This window comes from Lithobates pipiens, unplaced genomic scaffold (genome assembly GCF_037356315.1).
Source record: "Lithobates pipiens isolate NorthernLeopardFrog02 unplaced genomic scaffold, aLitPip1_a1.2 Scaffold_10, whole genome shotgun sequence".
In the NCBI taxonomy this organism is placed as follows: domain Eukaryota; kingdom Metazoa; phylum Chordata; class Amphibia; order Anura; family Ranidae; genus Lithobates; species Lithobates pipiens.
This window is the reverse complement of record NW_027507686.1, coordinates 96,212,166-96,233,669: the sequence shown is the minus strand read 5'-3', so window position 1 is coordinate 96,233,669 and position 21,504 is coordinate 96,212,166. Positions and strand designations below refer to the sequence as shown.

General features: G+C 42.6%; 1 protein-coding gene across 7 annotated transcripts in view; it reads right to left on the bottom strand.

The window, feature by feature from the left end:
* Positions 1-21,504, bottom strand: part of EHBP1L1 (EH domain binding protein 1 like 1) — a 1,032,390-nt gene that overhangs the window by 374,868 nt on the left and 636,018 nt on the right. For 4 of the 7 annotated variants that reach the window (XM_077456944.1, XM_077456900.1, XM_077456951.1 and 1 more), the window contains 4 exons: positions 15,255-15,394; positions 4,873-4,908; positions 4,693-4,752; positions 4,289-4,541 (listed from right to left, as the gene is read on the bottom strand). In XM_077456944.1, coding sequence (XP_077313070.1) covers positions 4,289-4,541; positions 4,693-4,752; positions 4,873-4,908; positions 15,255-15,394 — 489 coding nt within the window. The remainder of the gene's footprint in view (positions 1-4,288; positions 4,542-4,692; positions 4,753-4,872; positions 4,909-15,254; positions 15,395-21,504) is intronic. The other 3 variants (XM_077456917.1, XM_077456908.1, XM_077456927.1) reach the window with 3 other exon arrangements.

Below are 21,504 nucleotides of genomic sequence, written 5' to 3'. Positions count from 1 at the left end.
TATTGACATTTTTTTTTACTAAAGACATGTGGCTGAATAAATTTTGCCCTAAATGTATGACTAAAATTGAGTTTATTCGATTTTTCTTATAACAAAAAGTAGAAAATATATTTTTTTCTCAAAATTTTCGGTCTTTTTCCATTTATATTGCAAATAATAAAAATCGCAGAGGCAATCAAATACCATCAAAAGAAAGCTCTATTTGTGGGAAGAAAAGGACGCAAATTTTGTTTGGGTACAACATTGCATGACCGCGCAATTACCAGTTAAAGCAGTGCAGTGCGAAATTGTAAAAAGACCTCTGGTCCTTAGGCTGAAAATTGGTCCGGGGCTAAAGTGGTTAAAGTGGAACTTCAGTAATTTATTTCAACTTTACATCTATTAAGTCTTCTGCCCTTGTTGTTTTACCTTTAGATAGTAAAACATTTTATAAGCCTAGGCTTATGACATCATGCACAGCTCTCTCTCTCACTCTCTTCAGAGTTTGCCAGGAAGGGAGGAGGATGAGTCATAAGAGGACCAATGCGAGCTGTAGAGCTGGAGGTTTGCCTCTGTGTGTCTGTGCAAACCCAGGAAGTGAACAGGCAGCAGCTTCAGCTGCCCAAAGTTAAAATGGATGCAGCCAGACTCAGGGGAGGGAGATTTCTTCAACATATTTGGCAAGTACAGAATCACAGTATATATAAAATAATATGCAAAGTGGTTGGTGGTTCAGAATGACAAAGATGTTTTTATTACAAATTATGTGAGAAGACTGCAGTGTCTCTTTAAAGATGTTGGCTTGCTGGAAGTAAAGCAATTGGTCTTGAGCTAGCAACTGTAGCTATACCACATGAGAGAGGTGGTAAGCTGAGTGAGAATTTAACAAAAAATCTTCTCAGCTCACCTGCCTCACTCTCAGCTCACCTTCTTAATATTTATTTTTTCTTCACATAGAATATGTATATATATTCTTTTTCACTGTATTTTTGCATTGAGCACTGAATGAATTAGGTGTTATTGTTGAGCTACTGTGAATTATCTTATATATGCACTTTGGTATATATATTTTATTTTTCATTGATTGTGATATTTATGTTTATAAGTAGCAGCATTGGTTATAATTTTTCATTATTATTTTGAGCATGGGAGATTCCCACTATATATGTGGCTTGCATACAACCTATAAAAAGCCATAATCAACTGAAAGTTACAAAGAATATAACAAAATATATAAAAAGAAAAGCAAGGCCACAAACATTCAAAACAAACAAGGGGTTGTGAAAGAGTACAGGATAAGGCCTCATGTACACATTGCTGGTAAACGGACGTTGGGCATTTTTTTCAACTGCTCCTGAACTCTCCTCTATGCTATCTTATCAGTACATGTACACAGGGTTGTTTATAGTTGTTTCTAGGCAATTGCGTTTAGAGGCTTTTTTTGTAACCCAAAAAAATACATTCAGAAGCTGTGTTTGGAGGCATTTCCAATTTAAAACGTGGCTAAATGCGGTAACCCGTGTTTCGTTTTACAGGCTTTTTTTTTTTTTTCAAAATATCCAAAAATGAAAAAGAAATGTATTTTTTTTCAAACGCTTCTAAATGCAAACACCGACAAATGCAACACATGTAAACGTGGCAAAACGGATGCTTTAAACGTGGGTTATTATCTGTCAAGTTGAATCGTTCAGGAGAGGTTGTAAAAATGTCCTGTGTACATGAAGCCTAAACACCAAAAAAAATCTTCAAATCTATTAATAGTAAACAGGTCAGGTCTGAGCATGTAGGCAAGATAAGTCAGAGTTGGTAACTGGGGACAAAGAGCAGGCACATTTAGCAAATACCTTTTTCAGCTATGTGTATGCAAAGAAAAATGGGGGAGCTGAATTCCATCAAGGGGATAGTATTGACAAAGCCTCAAATGAACACCAATGGATAAAAATGTATATGATCCAGAAATATATGGACCAGGTGGCACACACCCACACGTCCTCAAAGAGTGGAGCTCTGTTATTTTGAAGCAACTGTGAATCCTAGGCTAGTTTCACAGCTTTTTGACAGCAATGATTTTGCATGCTGTGTATTTTTGGTAACTTGCACAGGGTGTATAAATAAAGAGTATTTGTACTTTGAGAAAAAAAAATCCCATATACAACTGTGTTTTATGGCTTAATAAACAGGTTCACACAAAAAAAGACTAGCAAAAGTCTCTAGATCCTTTACAAAATGAGTAAGTTTGTGAAGTAGAGCCAAGTACCAGAGTGGAGCCAGGTAAGAGTTGAGTAGATATAAGGGAGGTTGTGGAAGTGAGGCCTTGTGATCCAGGGATGGTTGGGTTGGTGGCTGGGAGAAAGGCACTATGAGCTGGGGGCTGAAGCAGTCACGAAGAAATGTGCCATGCCTGGGGGGGGGGGGGGGGGGGTGAGGTGTGTGAGAGTAAATACTCTGAGATAGGTGGTTAAAAAGAGGGAAGGGAGATGTTGTAAGCCTTAAAGTACTGCCCCTCCCACATGTGCGGACCGCTCAGATCTGCCTGTCAGTTTTTTTCAGGCGGATCTGAATGGTCACTCCATACATCTCTATGGAGCGGCAGATGTCAGCGGTGACATGTCCGCTGACATCCGATCTGCCCTGATCCACTCTGCAAAATCCAGATGGATGGATGTTCTATTCTCCATCCGTCCAGCGGTTTGGATGAAAACAGATAGCTGGTCTGAAAATATCACATCCCCCCATAGAGGAGAGCAGTCTCTCTGACACAGTGTGCAGAGAGGGACTTGTCATCCGCTGGCTCAGCGGGGATCATTGGAGTGATCCCCACTGAGCAAGCGAATGGCAAAATATGGATCCGCAGGTCTGAAAGGGGCCTAAGGCAGGGAGCAAGGTGGTGGGTGGGAATGAGTTGATGCTACCTGGTCACAAGGTATGTGGGAGATGCTATGATCAGGGGAAGAGATGGAAGGTAGAGAGACACTGTGAGCAGATGGTGAGGTTAATGAGAGGGAGATGCTTCAAATAGATGGTAAGGTGGATAAAAAGAATATACTGATGAGTGCTAGGGTTAGGTAGGAGACTCTACCAGCAAGGGAAAGGGTAGTTGGGAGGGAGGACTGTGAGCCGGGGGGGGGGGGGGGTGGATGGGAGACAGGCAGGGGTCAAGATAGATAGGTGGGAATGAGGGAGGTGCTCTGAGTGGGTGAAGAAAAGAGTGGGAGAGACACACTGTGAGGGAGGGACAAGGAGATTAGGAGAGGGAGACTGTTAACAGAGGGCGAGGTGGGTTATGAAGAGGTGCTGTTAACAAAGCGTGGTATGGGTGTGAGGAGCTGTGACCAGGTGACAATGGAGGGAGACACTAAACCATGGGAAAAGATGGGTGGAAGGTGTTCACTGAAAGCCGGCAGGTGAGGTGGGTGAAAGGGAGGCACTGTAGGTGGGTGAAAGGGAGGCACTGTGTGTGAGGGAGTGTAATGAAAAGATAATGCTGTAAGACAGGGGCAAATGTGCATGAAAGGGACATACTGTGAATGGGATACAAGGTTGGAAGCAAGGCTCTCTATAGGCAAGGTGGGTGGGAGGGAGAGGTCGTGACTGTGGAGTGAGATGGGTAGAAGGGATATGTTATAAAAAGGGAGGTGGAGTAGGTGGGTGGGAGATGCTGCATGTGGGGGAGTGAGATGAGGAGAGGAAGACACTGCAACTGGTAGGCATGGTGGGTAGGAAAGAGGCAATACAACCAATGGGCAAGGTGAATGAGAATACTATGCTGTGAGTCGGGGGAGAGGTGGGTGGGAGGGAGATGCAGCAAGCTGCAGGGTGAGATGGGTAGAAAGAAGATATTATAACTTGGGAGCAAGGTGGTTGGAAAGTGCTGTGAACCAGAGGCAAGGTATAGAAGGAAGATGCTGTGATTGGGGGCAAGGTGGGGAAGAGGAAAGGTATCATGGTTGGTGGGAGGGAGATACTTTGACTAGGGATGAAGGTGAGGTAATCCACGAGTGCGATGAAGTGTAGGGACCTGATCCTGGCCAGCTTCCTGTTGTTCTGGCTAGCAGATGCAGGAATGTCTTTCATCCCAGATGTCCCTTGCTTTTCTCTGCACTGGTTGTGGTACATGTCACATGTCTTGATAAGAGAGGTCTAAGACAGAACACATTCCTGCATCTGCTTGCCAGGACAACAGGGAGCTGGCCAAAGATTTGTAATGATCCAGCATCTGCATGAAGCTTTAGAATGGAGTGATGCTATAAGAAAACTGAAAGTAGATGAAATATTATAATGAAATATTAATATATTACTGGTGACTCACATCTGATTATTTCTTGGTACAGTCGCTTTTCCATGACTGGGCTCCAAAGATTTTCTTAACAGTTGATTTCCATTCTGATTACTACGGTGGGCATTTGGATCAGCAGGCGATAGTTTAATGCTCTCTTTTTTGGCTGCAGGAAGAAAATGCTTGTGAGATTTAGCTTTACTATTAATTAGTGGAGGAAATGGTGGGACTGGTGGGGGACTAATGAGAGGAGATCTTGAAGATACTTGAGAAGAGACAGCTTTTTCTGAAAGGAAGATGGAGACATGAAAAGAATAGAAAAATGTAGAAGTAATCAAAGAAGTAAATAAGCAAAAGTTAAAAAATGAATGCCAATATGCAGAAACCACACTCATAAAAAGACAGGGGGGTATGAAATGCTATTCTGGGAGACATACTTGTGGCAATGAAAGCTTCATCTTCTTCCTCAGCAACAGTGTTCAGCTCCCTTGTAGGCTCTATATCAGGTGAAGAAAAAAAAAAGTGCAGTGTATACAAACATAGACAAGGTACATCTAGAGAGACAAATGGGAGGCAATAGGATACAACTAAGAGAAGTTAAGAGAAAGAAGGATTACCTGACAAGTAGTCAAAATATACACTTTTAAGATAACCTGAAGAAGAGAGCATGGAGAGATGAGTGTGTAAAACCCTCAGTAAGGTAAGAGAAAAATTAGAAAAATTTCAAGAAAAGAAAAAAGGGTCCCGTAGTCAGGTCAATTAGATAAATACTGACAGATTTCTGTACATTGCTGCACATTTTACATTTATTTTTTCACAATAAACTATATTTGAAAAGCCAGATTTATCAGTAGCAATAGTATACAAAAGAATGCCAACTACAGAAAATTCTGTATAACAGCATCTTTGCTTTAGTCTAGGCAGGTCAATTTAATTTCAAATGAATTACTCGTTATGTTTTTCACAGTAAATTTACATTGAACATACAGTGTGTATGCTTTCTACAGTATACAAACTTTGTAATTTATTCTAATGACCACTTGCCATCCGCTCCATAGCAGTTTCACTGCTACAAGGCAGCTCTCCCGTGCAGAATCATGTATATATATGCAATTCTGCACTTCCGCCTGCAGAGGGCACGCACCTGTAGAGGGCGCGTGCCTGCCAGCGGGCCCCTTCTGCTGTGATCATTCACAGCAAAAGCCGATCTGCGGGTGACAGCCACTCGATGTCTGCTGGCAACCGACGATCGTCGGTAATACACACAGAACTGAGATCTGCCTACATAAACAAGGTAGATCTCAGTTCTGACAGGAAGCAAGGAATGGATTTTGTGTTCCTCTAAAGTAGGGAACAAAATCCATCTCTTACCATAGTAAAAGCACCTAACACAGTACACAAAAACACTGGCTTGGCCATTCGATCACCTTTGATGTTTAACCCCTTACCAGCCAGTGTCATTAGTACAGTGACAGTGTATATTTTTAGCACTGATCACTGTATTAGTTTCACTTGTTCCAGCAGTTATAACTCACTGATCACCACCATTACTAGTATCAAAAAAAGATACAAATAAAACTTCCATAAATATATCCCATAGTTTGTACATGCTATACCGTTCGTGTAAACCAATCAATATATGTAACATGTAGCAGAATACATATGAAGGAATTTTATTTTTTTATTTTTTCTTTATTGGATGTGTTTTATAGCAGAACCTAAGATACAGTATATATATATATATATATCTATATATATATATATATATATATATTTTTTTTTTTTTTTCAAAATTGTCTTTTTTAATTTATAGCCCAAAAAATAAAAACCGCAGAGGTGATCAAATACCACCAAAAGAAAGCTCCGTTTGTTGGAAAAAAATGTACATAAATTGTATTTGGGTACAGCGTCGCACAACCACACAATTGTCGGTTAACCACTTCAATACAGGGAAATTCCCCCCTTCCCGCCTAAGACAATTTTCATCTTTCAGCTCTGTCGCTGTTTAAATGCAGTCATGCTACAATGTACCCAAACAAAATTTTTTTGCATTATAAATAGAGATTTCTCTTGGTGGTATTTGATCACCTGTGGGGTTTAAATTTTTTGCTAAACAAATAAAAAAAGACAGAAAATTTGGAAAAAATAAATGTTTTTCCTCGTTTCTTTTATAAAATTGTGTAAAAAAGTACATTTTCTCATTTACTGGTGGGCACTGATAAGGTGGTACAGATAGGCACTGATGAGGTGGCACCGATGAGGTGGCACCAATGAAGTGGCACTGATGAGGTGGCACTGATGATGGGCTTTGATATGCAACACTGATGGGCACTGATGGGCATTCATAGATGTCACAGATGGGCACTGAAAGGCTCCACTGATGGGTACTTATGGGTGGCACTGATGGGCACTTATAGGTGGCACTGATGGGCATGGATAGGCACTGATAGGTGGAACTGATGGACACTGATAGATGGCACTGCTGGGCATCACTGATAAGGAGGCACTGGTAGGCATTAGTGATGAGCACTGATAGGCACCATTTGTGGGCACAGATTGGCATCCCTGGTGGCCATGGGTGGCATACCTGGTGGTCATCAATGGTGGCCATCAGTGGGGGTCCTGGGTGGACTGTGCTGATAATAAGACTGACACGACGAACCACCGATCGACGCTCTGCGCGCCCCGTGGCGGCTTGCTATCCTGATCATGTCATGTGACATCTGATCAGGATAACAGAACCACTTTGCTGACATCATATTGCTATATAGTGGGCGGCAAGTGGTTAAAGAACACAGTACCGTATCACAAAAAATGGCCTGGTCATGAAGGGGGGTAAATCTTCCAGAAGTCAAGTGGTTAAACATCTTATTGGTATGTTATTAAAAATAATGGCCATCTCGGTATCGATTTTCCTTTATCAGGAAGTGTTGAACTTCCTAATCCCAATCGGATTACTATCCAGTTTCAAGTTTTGAATGTTATTCTACTAATGTCTATTTTTAATCCTAGTTGTTTTCTATATGGTCGTTTTCTTCAGTGATTACATCTTTAAAGCTGGCCATACACGGTTAGAATATCATTCGGAAAACCGTCCGCTACGCTCGATCGTTTGACATTCGAAACGTTAGTGGTTACATATCGATTCTCGAAATGCAAATTTTGTGCCGAAAAACAATTGATTTTCGAACGATTAGTAGTGTAATCGAACGAAAATAGTTTGAAAAATCGACAGCGCATGCGCATGTTACAATCTAACCACGGGTTTCCGTGGGAGGATTCTCAAAGGTCGAATCCTTGTTACATAATTTCCGCTGCTTATATAATCGATTGAGGACACTTGTACTATTTATGTTGTTAACGATCGTTAATATGTCGACTATTGGGTGACATCTATTGATACAATGTTGGCGTTCTCGCATGCACGTTCGACAAATTTGACAATTTGCAAAAGTTTTTTCCGAACGATATTCTAACCGTGTATGACCAGCATAACAAAGATTTGGTACCATGGATTTCTCTATGTGTTTTGATTGCTACTTTGGGTTACTCACCTGGTTTGTCTGATGTGGCACTGCCTGCTGCAAATGATTGGCACACCTGTTCGGACATATATATGCTCTGACTCCTGTATCATCTCCTCCGCCCCTTCCTGTGGTGCTATTATTATGGGTTGACATATGGCCATTAACCACTTGACCACTGGGCACTTAAACTCCTTTAAAAACCAGACCAATTTTCAGCTTTCGGTGCTCTCACATTTTGCAAGACTATTACTCAGTCATGGAACACTGTACCCATATGAAATTTTTGTCCTTTTTTTTCACACAAATAGAGCTTTATTTTGGTGGTATAAAATCACTGCTGGGTTTTTTATTTTTTGTGCTATAAAAGAAAAAATACAGAAAATTCTGTAAAAAAATGAATTTTTCTTTGTTTCTGTTATAAAATTTAGTAGATTAGTAATTTTTCTTCATACATTTTGGCCAAAATTTATACTACTACATATCTTTGGTATAAATAAGTACAAATTGGTGCATATTATTTGGTCTTTGTGAAAGTTATACAGTCCACAAGCTGAAAATTGATCACACCTGAAGAACTGATGGCCGATCTCATTTCTTGAGACCCTAACATGCCAGAAAAGTACAAATACCCCGCAAATGACCCCTTTTTGGAAAGAAGACATTCCAAAGTATTTAATAAGAGGCATGATGAGTTTTTTGAAATTGTAATTTTTTCCCACAATTCTTTGCAATATCAAAATTTTTTTTTCCTTTTTTTTTCCCACAAAATTGACAAATTATCAGGTTATTTCTCACACACAGCATATGCATACCACAAATTACACCCCAAAACACATTATGCTATTACTCCTGAGTATGGCAAAACCACATGTTTGAGACTTTTACACAACGTGGCCACATACAGAGGCCCAACATGCAGGGAGCACCATCAGGCGTTCTGGAGCACCCAGTCCAATTCTGACATTTCTCACCTACATGTAAAAATCATCATTTATTTGCTAGAAAATTACATAGAACCCCAAAACATTATATATGTTTTTTTTTTTTTAGCAAAGACCCTAGAGAATACAATGATGGTCGTTGCAACTTTTTATGTTGCATGGTATTTGCTCAGCAATTTTTCTAACACTTTTTTTTGAAAAAAAAAACAGTTTTGTGCTTTAAAAAAAAAAAAAACAGTAAAGTTACGCCAAGTAAATAGATACCTAACATGTCACCCTTCAAAACTGCACACGCTCGTGGAATGGCGCCAAACGTCGCTACTTAAAAATCCCCATAGGCGAAGCTTTAAATTTTTTTTACTGGTTACATGTTTTGAGTAACAGAGGAGATCTAGAGCCATAATTATTGCCCTCATTCTAACGTTCACAGCGATACCTCCAATGTGTGGTTTGAAAACCGTTTTCATATATGGGGGTGGGACTTACTTATGCGTTCGCTTCCGCGTGCGAGCACACGTCCTGTAAGAACGATTAAGCAGTGGAACACATTCTTATGGTGTAGGGAATAGCCGGCTGAAATTCAGATATCTCCACAAAAAGTCAAGGACTTCATATGACGGCCAGTGGGCGAGAAGTGGTTAAAATGCATTATTTTTTTTTAACACAAAATTGTCCATTTATACAATATTTCTAACACATAGCGTGTACATATCAAAAATGACACCCCAAAATAGATTCTCCTACTCCTCCTGAGTACAGCGATATCACGTGTGAGATTTTCACAGCCTGGCCACATACAGAGGCCGAGCATGGCAGGGTATCACCGAGTATGGCTGGGCATTGCAGGGTATCAGAGTATGGCTGAGCATGGCCGAGTATGGCTGGGTATTGCAGGGTATCACAGAGTATGGCTGAGTATGGCTGGGTATTGCAGGGTATCACAGAGTATGGCTGAGCATGGCCGAGTATGGCTGGGTATTGCAGGGTATCACAGAGTATGGCTGAGTATGGCTGAGTATGGCTGGGTATTGCAGGGTATCACAGAGTATGGCTGAGCATGGCCGAGTATGGCTGGGTATTGCAGAGTATCACCAACTATGGATGGGTATTGCAGGGTATCACCAACTATGGTTGGGTATTGCAGGGTATCACCAACTATGGCTGGGTATTGCAGGGTATCACCGACTATGGCTGGGTATTGCAGGGTATCACCAACTATGGCTGGGTATTGCAGGGTATCACCGACTATGGCTGGGTATTGCAGAGTATCACCGAGTATGGCTGGGTATTTCAGAGTATGGCTGGGTATTGCAGGGTATCACCAAGTATGGCTGGGTATTGCAGAGTATGGCTGGGTATTGCAGGGTATCACCGAGTATGGCTGGGTATGGCAATTTATGGCAGAGTATTGGCAGGGTATTGCAGGCTATTGCAGAGTATTTCTGGGTATTAAAGAATATTGCTGGGTATTGCAGAGTATTGGCAGGACATCACAGAGTATTGGCAGGGTATTGTTGGGTATTGCAGAGTATTGGCAGGGCATTGCTGGGTATTGCAGAGTATTGGCAGGGTATTGCAGAGTATTGGCAGGGCATTGCTGGGTATTGCAGAGTATTAGCAGGGCATTGCTGGGTATTGCACAGTATTTGCAGTGTATTGCAGAGTATTGGCAGGGCATTGCTGGGTATTGCAGAGTACTGGCAGGGAATTGAGGGGTTAATTGTCAGTGAGCAGCGCTGAGGGCACTGCAGAACCAGCCCACAGCGCTGCTGACACCGATCTCTCCCCTCGCACTGTACCGATCGGTACACAGAGGGGAGGGAGGAACCGACATCATAACATGACGCTGGTTTGTTTACAAGTGATCACTCCATCGTTTGACGGAGTGATCACGTGGTAAACGGCTGCAATGAGCGGCCGTTTACCGTGATCCTTGATGCACCAGGTCCTGTGGACCTGGCGGTCATGGATGCACTCCAGTGCGGAATTCTGGGAGGATATCATATGACGGCCTCCCAGAGTTAAGCAACCTCCCTGTAGCCGTCATTGGGCTATGGGCCGGTTGTTAAGTGGTTAAGTGTATCTCTCATAAAGTACAGGGGTTAACTCCCCTAACAAAAGATGTAAAGCCTTTGCTTATTATAAACGCCTTGGAGCGAAAAATTTGTTAATACAGGAAACACATTTTTCTAATCTCTACCGCCCAAATTTTTTCATCGGGCATATTGGCAATCTTTTTATACGGTGCATTCTTCTAAAAGCAGAGGTGCTGCCATATTCCTTCATAACTAATTTCCAATGGAAGTCAAACAAGTCTGTAAGGATGAAGAAAGCAGATTTGTTATTGTAAAAGGTACGCTACTTGGTTGCAAACTCACAATTGCTTGCTTATATGCGCCCAATGACTCCTCTGCCTCTTTCTATGCTACTTTTTTTGAGCTTCTCAACAAATACCAATCTCCACAATGATAATAGGAGGTGAGTTTAATATGGTGGCGAGCCCATCACTGGATAGAAGTGCACCTACAGCACACTCTAAATCATTCCCCAAGTCTCTTACCACCAAACTGTGTGACCCCCAGTTGATTGACACCTGGAGGGCCCACAATTCTGGTGCCAGAGAATACATATTTTACTCACATCCCCACAACAGCTATGCGAGACTGGACTACATTTTTCAACCCCTATAATCTTAGCCAATTTAAAGGACACCTCTATCCATACTTGTGTTTGGTCAGACTACCAAATTACCTCTTTTGAAACTGAATTTATTAAGCTCACACCTACCCCATAGACTTGGAGACTTAATGATGCTCTACTTTCAGATGCAGTGATGGAGGCAGAGGTCTCGGGGGCACTAGAAGAATACTTTGAATTAAATTCCTCCCCGGAAACAGCTATTACCATGCAACGAGTTGTACATAAAAGCAGTTTTAAAGCGGTTGTATACCCGCTGATGTATTTTTTTTTGTTTTCCTACCTGCAAAGGAAAAGGCATAATGAGCTAGTATGCACCGCATACTAGCTCATTATGAAATACTTACCTTAGAACGAGGCCCCAACATTTGGTCCGATCCACGCCGAGGGAGCTGACATGTTCCCTCAGCGTTTCTTCCGGGTATCGCGGCTCCGGCACGGTGAGTGACCGAAGCCGCGATATCGTCACTCCCGCGCATGCGCGCGGGAGATTTCTTCCCGGCAGGGTCCGGCGTCTGCCAGGCTTTCAGCCGGGAATCCCCTGTGCGCATGCACAGCTGCAGTCAGCGGTGCATTGCGAGGGGAATATCTTATATATTTTATTTATTTATTTTATTTATTTATTTTTTATTTATTTTATTATAGATATTTTTCCTACCTACAGGTAAGCCTTATTATAGGCTTTCCTGTAGGTAAAAGTCCCAAAAAGGACTATACAACCACTTTAAGGGGTAAATGCATTTGTTTGCCATCTAACCAAAATAAGATTAATCAATAAAAAATCTTATCCCTCACTCAGGAATTAGACCAGATGTAAAAGATTTCCTCGGATCTTCATTCTACTTCAACTAGGCACCCCATTGAACAGAAACTATTAAAACTAGATTTCCTATTATCAGCTAAGGTAGAAAAGGCATTTTTATTGCATAGTAATGTCAGCTCCACTATGTTTGCCAGAAAGCTGAACCAGGCTCTACGCCCCACCCATGTATATAAATTACAAACCCCCTCAGGCTTAATTACATCTCATTCAAAGGAGGTTTTAAAAGATGTCAAACATTCTTATTCATCCCTTTTAGCTGCGCATCAAACTGAACCCTCAGAGGATACTGACTCTTGGTTTTCTTCCATCCTGATTCCTGCTCTTAACCTTTCACAATTGGAGACCTTTAACTCCCCGGTCACTAGGGTTATCCAATCCCTGAAAAAGGATCCCTACCCCAAAATTAGACCTATCTTGGTCATCAACAATGACCTAAAGATATTTAGCAGAATCCTAGTGGATTTCCTTGCCATTATTATCCCTTCTTTGATCTCGCCATTTCAATCGGGCTTTATTCCAAACCACTTTATCACTGATAATATTAATTTGGCCACTAATAGTATTCAGGATGCAAATTTATACTCCAAAAAAATGTTACTGCTCGGCCTTGATATTCACAAGGCCTTTGATAGTGTCTCGTGGAGCTATAGGTCTCTCCTCCAAATCATTTTTTTATGAATGTGAGATCCCTTGAAGACTGCCTATGCTGATGCTGACTGACTATCCTGTTATGCCGAGTGACTATCTTATTCCTCCTCAATGTTCATGTTGATAGATTCTAAGAACATTTTTGGTTCTGGGCACTAGCACCAGTGCCTAAAGCCCAATTTTTCTGCTCCTGTTTAACAGGGGCATGTAATTACAATTTTTGCTGTAATATTTTGCAGCAGGGCTCGTTCCTGCACTCAACTAGTGAGGTGTTGCTGTGTTGTGGCACCAGTGCCTAAAGCTCAATTTTTCTGCTCCGGTTTAACAGGGGCGTGTAATTAGAATTTTTTAAATCTAATATTTCACAGTAGGGCTCATTCCTGCGCTCAACAAAATCTGTGAGGGGTTACAGTGTTGTGGAACCAGCACCAGTGCCTAAAGCCCAGTTTTTCTGCTTATGTTTAACAGGGGCGTGTAATTACAATTTTTGCTATAATATTTTGCAGCAGGGCTCGTTCCTGCACTCAACTAAAGTATCTGTGAGGGGTTGCAGTATTGTGGCACCAGCACCAGTGCCTAAAGCCCAATTTTTCTGCTCCTGCTTAACAGGGGCGTGTAATTAAAATGTTTGCTGTAATATTTTGTAGCAGGGCTCGTTACTGCACTCAACTAAAGTATCTGTGAGGGGTTGCAGTGTTGTGGCACCAGCACCAATACCTAAAGTCCAATTTTTATGACCCTGTTCAACAGGGGTATATAATTAAAATTATTGATATGATATTTCACAGCAGGGCCCGTTCCAGCGCCCACCAAGAGTAACTGTGAGGGCTTACAGTATTGTGGCAACATCACCACACCACCACCAAAGGCCCAATTTTTCTGATTCTGTTCAACAGGGGCATGTAATTGCAATTCTTGATATAATATTTCACAGTAGGGCCCGTTCCAGAACCCAGCAAGAATAGCTGTGAGTACTTACAGTGTTCTGGTACCACCAACACCTAAGGCCCAATTTTCTGCAGAGTATATAGGGCAGGCCCCTACTTTCAAACATCCGACTTACAAACGACTCCTACTTACAAACGACTCCTACTTACAAACGGAGGGAGACAACAGGAAGTGAGAGGAAGTCTACCCCTAGGAAGGTAAATTCTCTCCTGTAAGAGTTAATATGTGAAAAAGGCGTCTCCTCCACTGATTTATCACCAATCCTTGTTTCCCTTAAAAAACCCAAATTTTCAAAATCCGATTGTCACTGGGGCAGAAAGTGAGGTGAAGTCTTCTGAACAGGGGCACAGACAGCAAAACAAATGTTACAATGGTGATAACCCTTACCCATGTTTTCCAAAAAGCTTCAAAATAGATGTTTTGACTGGAGCTATACTTACAAAATGTACCTGTTCCAAATTACAAACAGATTCTACATAAGAACAAACCTACAGTCCCTGTCTTGTTTTCACTGCCTGCATACTGCTGTTCAGAGAATATAGGGCCTGGGGGCCCAACGCCTTTTCTTTTTTTAATTTGGGTGCGGGGTTCCCCTTAATATCCATACAAGACCCAAAGGGCCTGGTAATGGAGTGGGTGGGAGGGGGGTAGTGGTAATCAGTGACTATAGCATGGACTGCAATTGTATGGCAATAACTGATATTTTTGATACTTTGTGGGAACCAGTGACACTAATACAGAGATCAGTATTAAAAAATATACACTGTCACTGTACTAATGACACTGGCTTGGAAGGGGTTAACACCTAGGGTGATTAAAGGGTTACATTTGTGCCTAACCAATGTTTATGTGCATACTGTAATCTACTTTTACTAAGGGATGTGCCGGTTTTTATTCCCTGCTTTTCAGAAAAAACAAAACCAGCACATCCCCACTGACAGGACAGAGCTCTGTATTGTTTACATTGACAAAGCTCTGTCCTGTATTCCCCATTGTCAATGAGTGGGTGCTGGCGGTCAATCATTGTATGGCACCCGCTGATCAGCTTGTGCTGTTACTAATCACAACACAGCTACTGTAGTGTGGCACATGTACACCCTACCCAGAAGTGCTGGATAACGTATTAGATATGTGAACCGGCACAGAAGAGCTGATCTGCCGCAGTAAACCTCTGTGAGGTGGTCGGCAAGCGCTTAATCCAGTTTATTGCACCAGGGTCTATGTGTATTTGTGTTCCCTTATTTTTACTATATTACAGTGGAATTGTATCTCACTATGTATACATTATATTGCCCTTTTGTTTACTTCATATGTAAAGAGAAGAAACAAAAAACAAACAAAAACAAAAGAAAAGAAAAATCTACTGCAAGGAGAGAGAGAATAGTTATACCAGGCATTTTATGGACAAGGTTTACCTCTGGGTGCAATTCCTATAGAGCTGCGACTCTGCCTGTGTGACTTTTCCTCCTCTTCTTCCTCATTGAAGTCATCCATGTCTGCAATGTCTGAAGGCTTTAAACTAAGGAGACTGGCAACACTCTGCATGTCTTCATCCCTGTCATGTAAACACAAAAAGTTACTGTAAATGTCAAGGCAAGGCTAAACAAAGAATGTCATGTAGTATGTGTTCATATACATAAATTCTGCATATACTTTGGTGGTCCTGACTCCTGTGTGACCTGAGCATGGTATAATTGAGATTTTGCATAATTATGACCATTTGTTTAGGTCCCCAAAAATTCTGACTATATTGTGTGAAAGTAACATATCCAACTCTAAAATGGAACTTCACTCTTTCAGTCAACATTGACTATATTTAATCCTTCTGCTCCTAGCTTAATAAATCGATAGAAAAGTATATTATATTTACTTGTTTAAACCTTTTTTTACATTTATTCAGATACTTTATGGTATCCATGCCTAGGCAAATTATGTCATACATCCCAGGAGTCTTTAGGAAGGGAGAAGGGGTTTTCTCAGCTAAGTACACCTTCCTGCATTCATGCCTAAGCTAAGGGCAGGTGGATTCCAGGAAGTAAATTATACATGAATCATGTGGCCTTACTTAAGATGGCCATGCCAGAAATGTTAGGGGGAGGTTTCCAAGGTGATTTCTCAGCAAAATAAAGCATTGAGACATGGATGGGTGGGTGAGATTTCTTTGAATATTAAGAATTAATTAAATAGCGTTTTTGATTTGTGGTGTTCAGATGCAGTGTGGTTCCGTTTTATTACCGTATATACTAGAGTATAGGTCGATCCGAATATAAGCCGAGGCCCCTAATTTACCACAAAAAAAATGGGAAAACTTATTGACTCGTGTATAAGCCGAGGGTGAGACATACCTGTCCATCCCTCTGTGTCCATCCCTGTGTGTCCATCCCTGTGTGTCCATCCATCCCTGTGTGTCCGTCCATCCCTGTGTGTCCGTCCATCCCTGTGTCCTGTGCCTCTTTGTCCTTCTGCAGCGATCTGCATGTAAAAACATGCCAGGATCGCCGCACCTCTTCTCGTCTGTGACAGACGGCGGCCATTCCACTGTTCAAAAGCCGCGCTCGACACGCTGATCGGGTAGACAGGCGGCGGTGACTCGAGTATAAGCCGAGGGGGGCACTTTCAGCCTAAAAAAAGGGGCTGAAAATCTCGGCTTATACTCGAGTATATACGGTAGCATATTTCACAGTTAGGGGGGATGGAAAAAAATAAAATACTGGCCCCCCTAAGTGTAACTCTCCTGGCAGCAGAAAAACGCTAAATGTGGCATAAAAGTGGTATCACTATTTTGCCGCAATTGCGTTTTTTGCCAAAATGTTCCTCTCTTGAACACTAATCTTCTGCATTTAGGAGAGGGAGGTTTAACTGCCACTAAACTCTGATAAAAGCCTATGTGTACATGGACACATAGACTTTTATTAAAGCGGAGGTCCACCCTAAAATGGACCTTCCGCTCATCGGATTCCTCCCCCCCTCCGGCGCCACAATTGGCACCTTTCAGGGGGGAGGGGGGTGCAGTTACCTGGATAATCCAGGTAACTGCACCCACTTCCGGGCTAGCTCTCTGCGGAAAGGGGCGTACATTACGCCCCTTTCCGCAAGTGCCCGCCCCCTTCCGCAAGTGCCCCGCTGCCTGCTGGGAAACACACAGATCCCAGAGGCAGCGGGGACCGTCCTCATTGCGCAGCGCGGCTCACGCATGCGCAGTAGGGAACCGGGAAATGAAGCCGAAAGGCTCCATTTCCTGATTCCCATACCCAAGATGGCGGCGGCAGCACTCGAGTGTCGATCTAGAGATCGGCTTCGGGTGCCGACATCGCGGGCGCGCTGGACAGGTAAGTGTCACTATTTTAAAAGTCAGCAGCTGCAGTATTTGTAGCTGCTGACTTTAAAAAAAGTCCCGGCGGACTCCCGCTTTAAGTTACATAGTTAATCAGGTTGAAAAAAGACACAAGATCAAGTTTAACCAAGAAGAAAAAATTACAATCTCATATACACAAACCTATACCCACAGTTGATAGAGAGGAAGGCAAAAAAAAAAAAAAAACAGCAAAGCATGGGGCTTTGGCAAAAAAACACCAAAAGCACTTAGGGCCGGTTCACACTGCAGGCGCGGCGAGGCGTCTCCGACTTGCCTCGCCGCGACCTGCGGCGACCTCAGCGGCGACTTGCAGAGGACTTCTGTATAGAAGTCAATGCAAGTCGCCCCCGAAGTCGCCCAGAAGTAGTACAGGAACCTTTTTTCTGAGTCGGAGCGACTCGAGTCGCTCCTCTCAGAACGGTTCCATTGTACAGAACAGGGGCGACTTGCGGGAGCGAGGCGAGGCGAGTCGTGTCGCCTCGCATCGCCCGCTGTGTGAACCGGCCCTTAAACTCACATTTAGGAGCAGCAGTGTACATGAGGCCTAAGGCCTGTAAATGGGATAACTTGGAGAAACTGACGTTAGATTATTAGGATCGAAGAAGCAGAACTATGTGATACAAATACAGTATGTAAATATGATTAGTAATTATGACACTCATTAACTTACATTTACAGACCAAACAAATACAGTATATTGGAATCATAATCATCCCAGAAGAATATAAATTATTAACTCTCCCATACAGTGTCCCAAAACATTCAAGGTATACTCCTTTTAAATTCACAAAATAGAGAGCAAATCAAGAATCACAATCTAGATGCCCTACCATTGAGTCATAAAGACCAAACAAGGATTGTTTTCTGTTAAGGAAAATACACATATTTCCTTTTAAAGACCTTTCCACTGTGGTGTATGTGTGGGAGGAGGGGTTACTCAAGTGCAGCACTTACGAATGAGTTCACTCTGGCCAAGGAATACAGTTTTCAGGGTTTTTGGCCCACCTTTATTTAACCACGTGCCTACTGGTCACTTAAACACTAGGGATGGCCTTGCGGTTTGTGGCGAATTTTGCGCGTTCGCGATTCTCCAAACCGGCAGACTTCTGGCGCTGTTCGCGCGGCACACATATGCGTTTACATTGTAAAAGAACTTTGACCCATGATGACACATCCATCATGGGGTACAGGACAGCCAATTAAAACATTTCAGCACATGGACAATTGGACATTCCCCCTACCTTATAAATAGACCTGATCTGGCGGCCATTTTACATTCTGTCTTTTGTCAGTGTAGGGAGAGGTTGCTGTGTGGAGCAGGGATAGACTGTAGTGACACAAATCACTAGCTATTAGGTCCACAAAAGTCCTTTTAACCACTTGCTTACTGGGCACTTAAACCCCCCTCCTGCCCAGACCAATTTTCAGCTTTCAGCGCTGATGCACTTTGAATGACAATTGCGCGGCCATACAACACTGTACCCAAATGAAATTTTTATCATTTTTTTCCCACAAATAGAGCTTTCTTTTGGTGGTATTTAATTACAGCTGGGAGTTTTATTTTTTGCTAAACAAACAAAAAAAGATGCAAAAAAAAAAATCATGTTTAATAGTTTGGAACAAGGATAGGTGGGGACTTTGGGATTTTAAAGGCACCAGATTAAATTCAAATAATGTAAAGGATAGGGTTTAATATTTTTTATATAAATTTATTCAAGTATAGAAAAGACATACAAGATAGAATGATTAAAAAGATTTTTTGACACAGAAAATATACCGTATATACTCGATATAAGCCGAGATTTTCAGCCTCTTTTTTGAGGCTGAAAGTGCCCCCCTCGGCTTATACTCGAGTCATCGCCGTCTGCCTGCCCGAACAGCGTGTTGAGCAGACAGACGGCGGCCATTCTACTATTCAAAAGCCGCGCCTCCCTCTCTGTGATAGGCGGAACACTCAATTTCCCAGCAGTCAGTGTTCCGCCTATCACGGACATCCGCTCATTCTCATACTATGGACGAGAATGAGAGGATGTCCGTGATAGGCGGAACACTGACTGCTGGGAAATTGAGTGTTCCGCCTATCACAGAGAGGGAGGCGCGGCTTTTGAACAGAGGAATGGCCGCCGTCTGCCAGGAGGAGAGCGTGGCACACAGAGGCTGCAGATTGGCACAGGTAGGCAGGGATGGACGGACAGCACAGCACAGCGACGGACGGGACACAGGGACGGACGGGACACAGGGACGGACGGGACACAGGGATGGACACAGGGACGGACGGGACACAGGGATGTCTCACCCTCGGCTTATACACGAGTCAATAAGTTTCCCAGTTTTTTTGGGGTAAATTGGGGGCCTCGGCTTATACTCGGGTCGGCCTATACTCGAGTATATACGGTATCCACACATATAGGGATCTACCTCAGCATTCACATCACAAATCAAGTGGTATAATTCAAAATCAATACAAGATCTATACATGAGATCTTGTCAACCAACAAACATATAGATAAATATGTATAGATGCTATAGTGATGAGCTGATGTAACGTCCACAAAACTTGCCCGACATGTTTCGCGTTGTTAGGAAAATCGCTTCTTCTGGGGCGTGAATAAAAACACTCCCAAAACTTTCTGTAGATGGCTCTGATGGTACACAATAAAGATAGTATTTCAATAGTAGTAGTTTGTTCCATATGAGCAGAATGCGCTGGAAAGTATAGCCAGTACTGACCAGAAAGGTAGGAGATATGCTGATGTCCTTTTTATTTTGTGCAGTGGATACAGCTGCACAAGCCAGGCTTATATTCATTTGGCTTGTGCAGCTGTACCTTGATGGCCAGTACTGGCTATACTTTTCCAGCGCGTTCTGCTCATATGGAACAAACTACTACTATTGAAATACTATCTTTATTGTGTACCATCAGCGCCATCTACAGAAAGTTTTGGGAGTGTTTTTATTCACGCCCCAGAAGAAGCGTTTTTCCTAACAACGCAAAACATGTCGGGCAAGTTTTGTGGACGTTACATCAGCTCATCACTATAGCATCTATACATATTTATCTATATGTTTGTTGGTTGACAAGATCTCATGTATAGATCTTGTATTGATTTTGAATTATACCACTTGATTTGTGATGTGAATGCTGAGGTAGATCCCTATATGTATGGATATATTTTCTGTGTCAAAAAATCTTTTTAATCATTCTATCTTGTATGTCTTTTCTATACTTGAATAAATTTATATAAAAAATATTAAACCCTATCCTTTACATTTTTTGAATTTAATCTGGTGCCTTTAAAATCCCAAAGTCCCCACCTATCCTTGTTCCAAATTTTATTCATTAAGGATGATGGCACCTCCCTATATGGATACATTTGAGATATCCACTGTTCAGCCACGAAGTGCTTTCTGATATCTCTTATTTTCATATTCTCCATTTATGTTTAATAGTTTGTTATAACATTTTGCAAACAGGTAATTTTTCTCCTTCATTGAAATGCGCTGATGAGGCGGCACTGGTGGGCACTGATAGGCGGCACTGGTGGGCACTGATAGGCACAGTTAAGGCGACACTAATAGGCACAGATAAGGTGGCACTGATAGGCACAGATAAGGCAGTACTGATGGGCACAGATAAGGCGGCACTGATGGGCAAAGATGGGCACAGATAAGATGGCACCGATAGGCACAGATAAGGCAGTACTGATGGGCACAGATAAGGCGGCACTGATGGGCAAAGATGGGCACAGATAAGATGGCACTGATGGGTGACACGGATGGGTGGCACTAAGGGGCACTGATAGGTACCACTGATAGATGGGACTGATGGGCACTGATAGGTGGCACTGATAGGTGGCTCTGATAGGTGGCACTACTGGGCACTGATGGGAGGCACTGATAGATGACACTGATGGGCACGGATATGTGGCACTGAGGTGCAGCACTGTTGTTGAGGCAGATTGTGGGCACTGATAGGTGGCACTGTGGGCACTGATAGGTGGCACTGTGGGTACTGATGTATGGCACTGTGGGCGCTGATGTACGGCACTGATGTATGGCACTATGGGCACTGATGGGTGGCACAGCTGGATGGCACTTTTATTAATAACTGGCTGGTACTGGCAGGGGGCAGGTGGGCACTGATAAGTTGGCCGTGATCGGGACTGATGTCCCGATCACGGCCGCCGGTGATCGGCTTTTTTTTTCTCTCCTCGTGCTGTCAGCGTGAGGAGGAAAAATAGCCGATTACCGGCTCTGTTTTGACACATGATCAGCTGTCATTGGCTGACAGCTGATCACGTGGTAAGGGG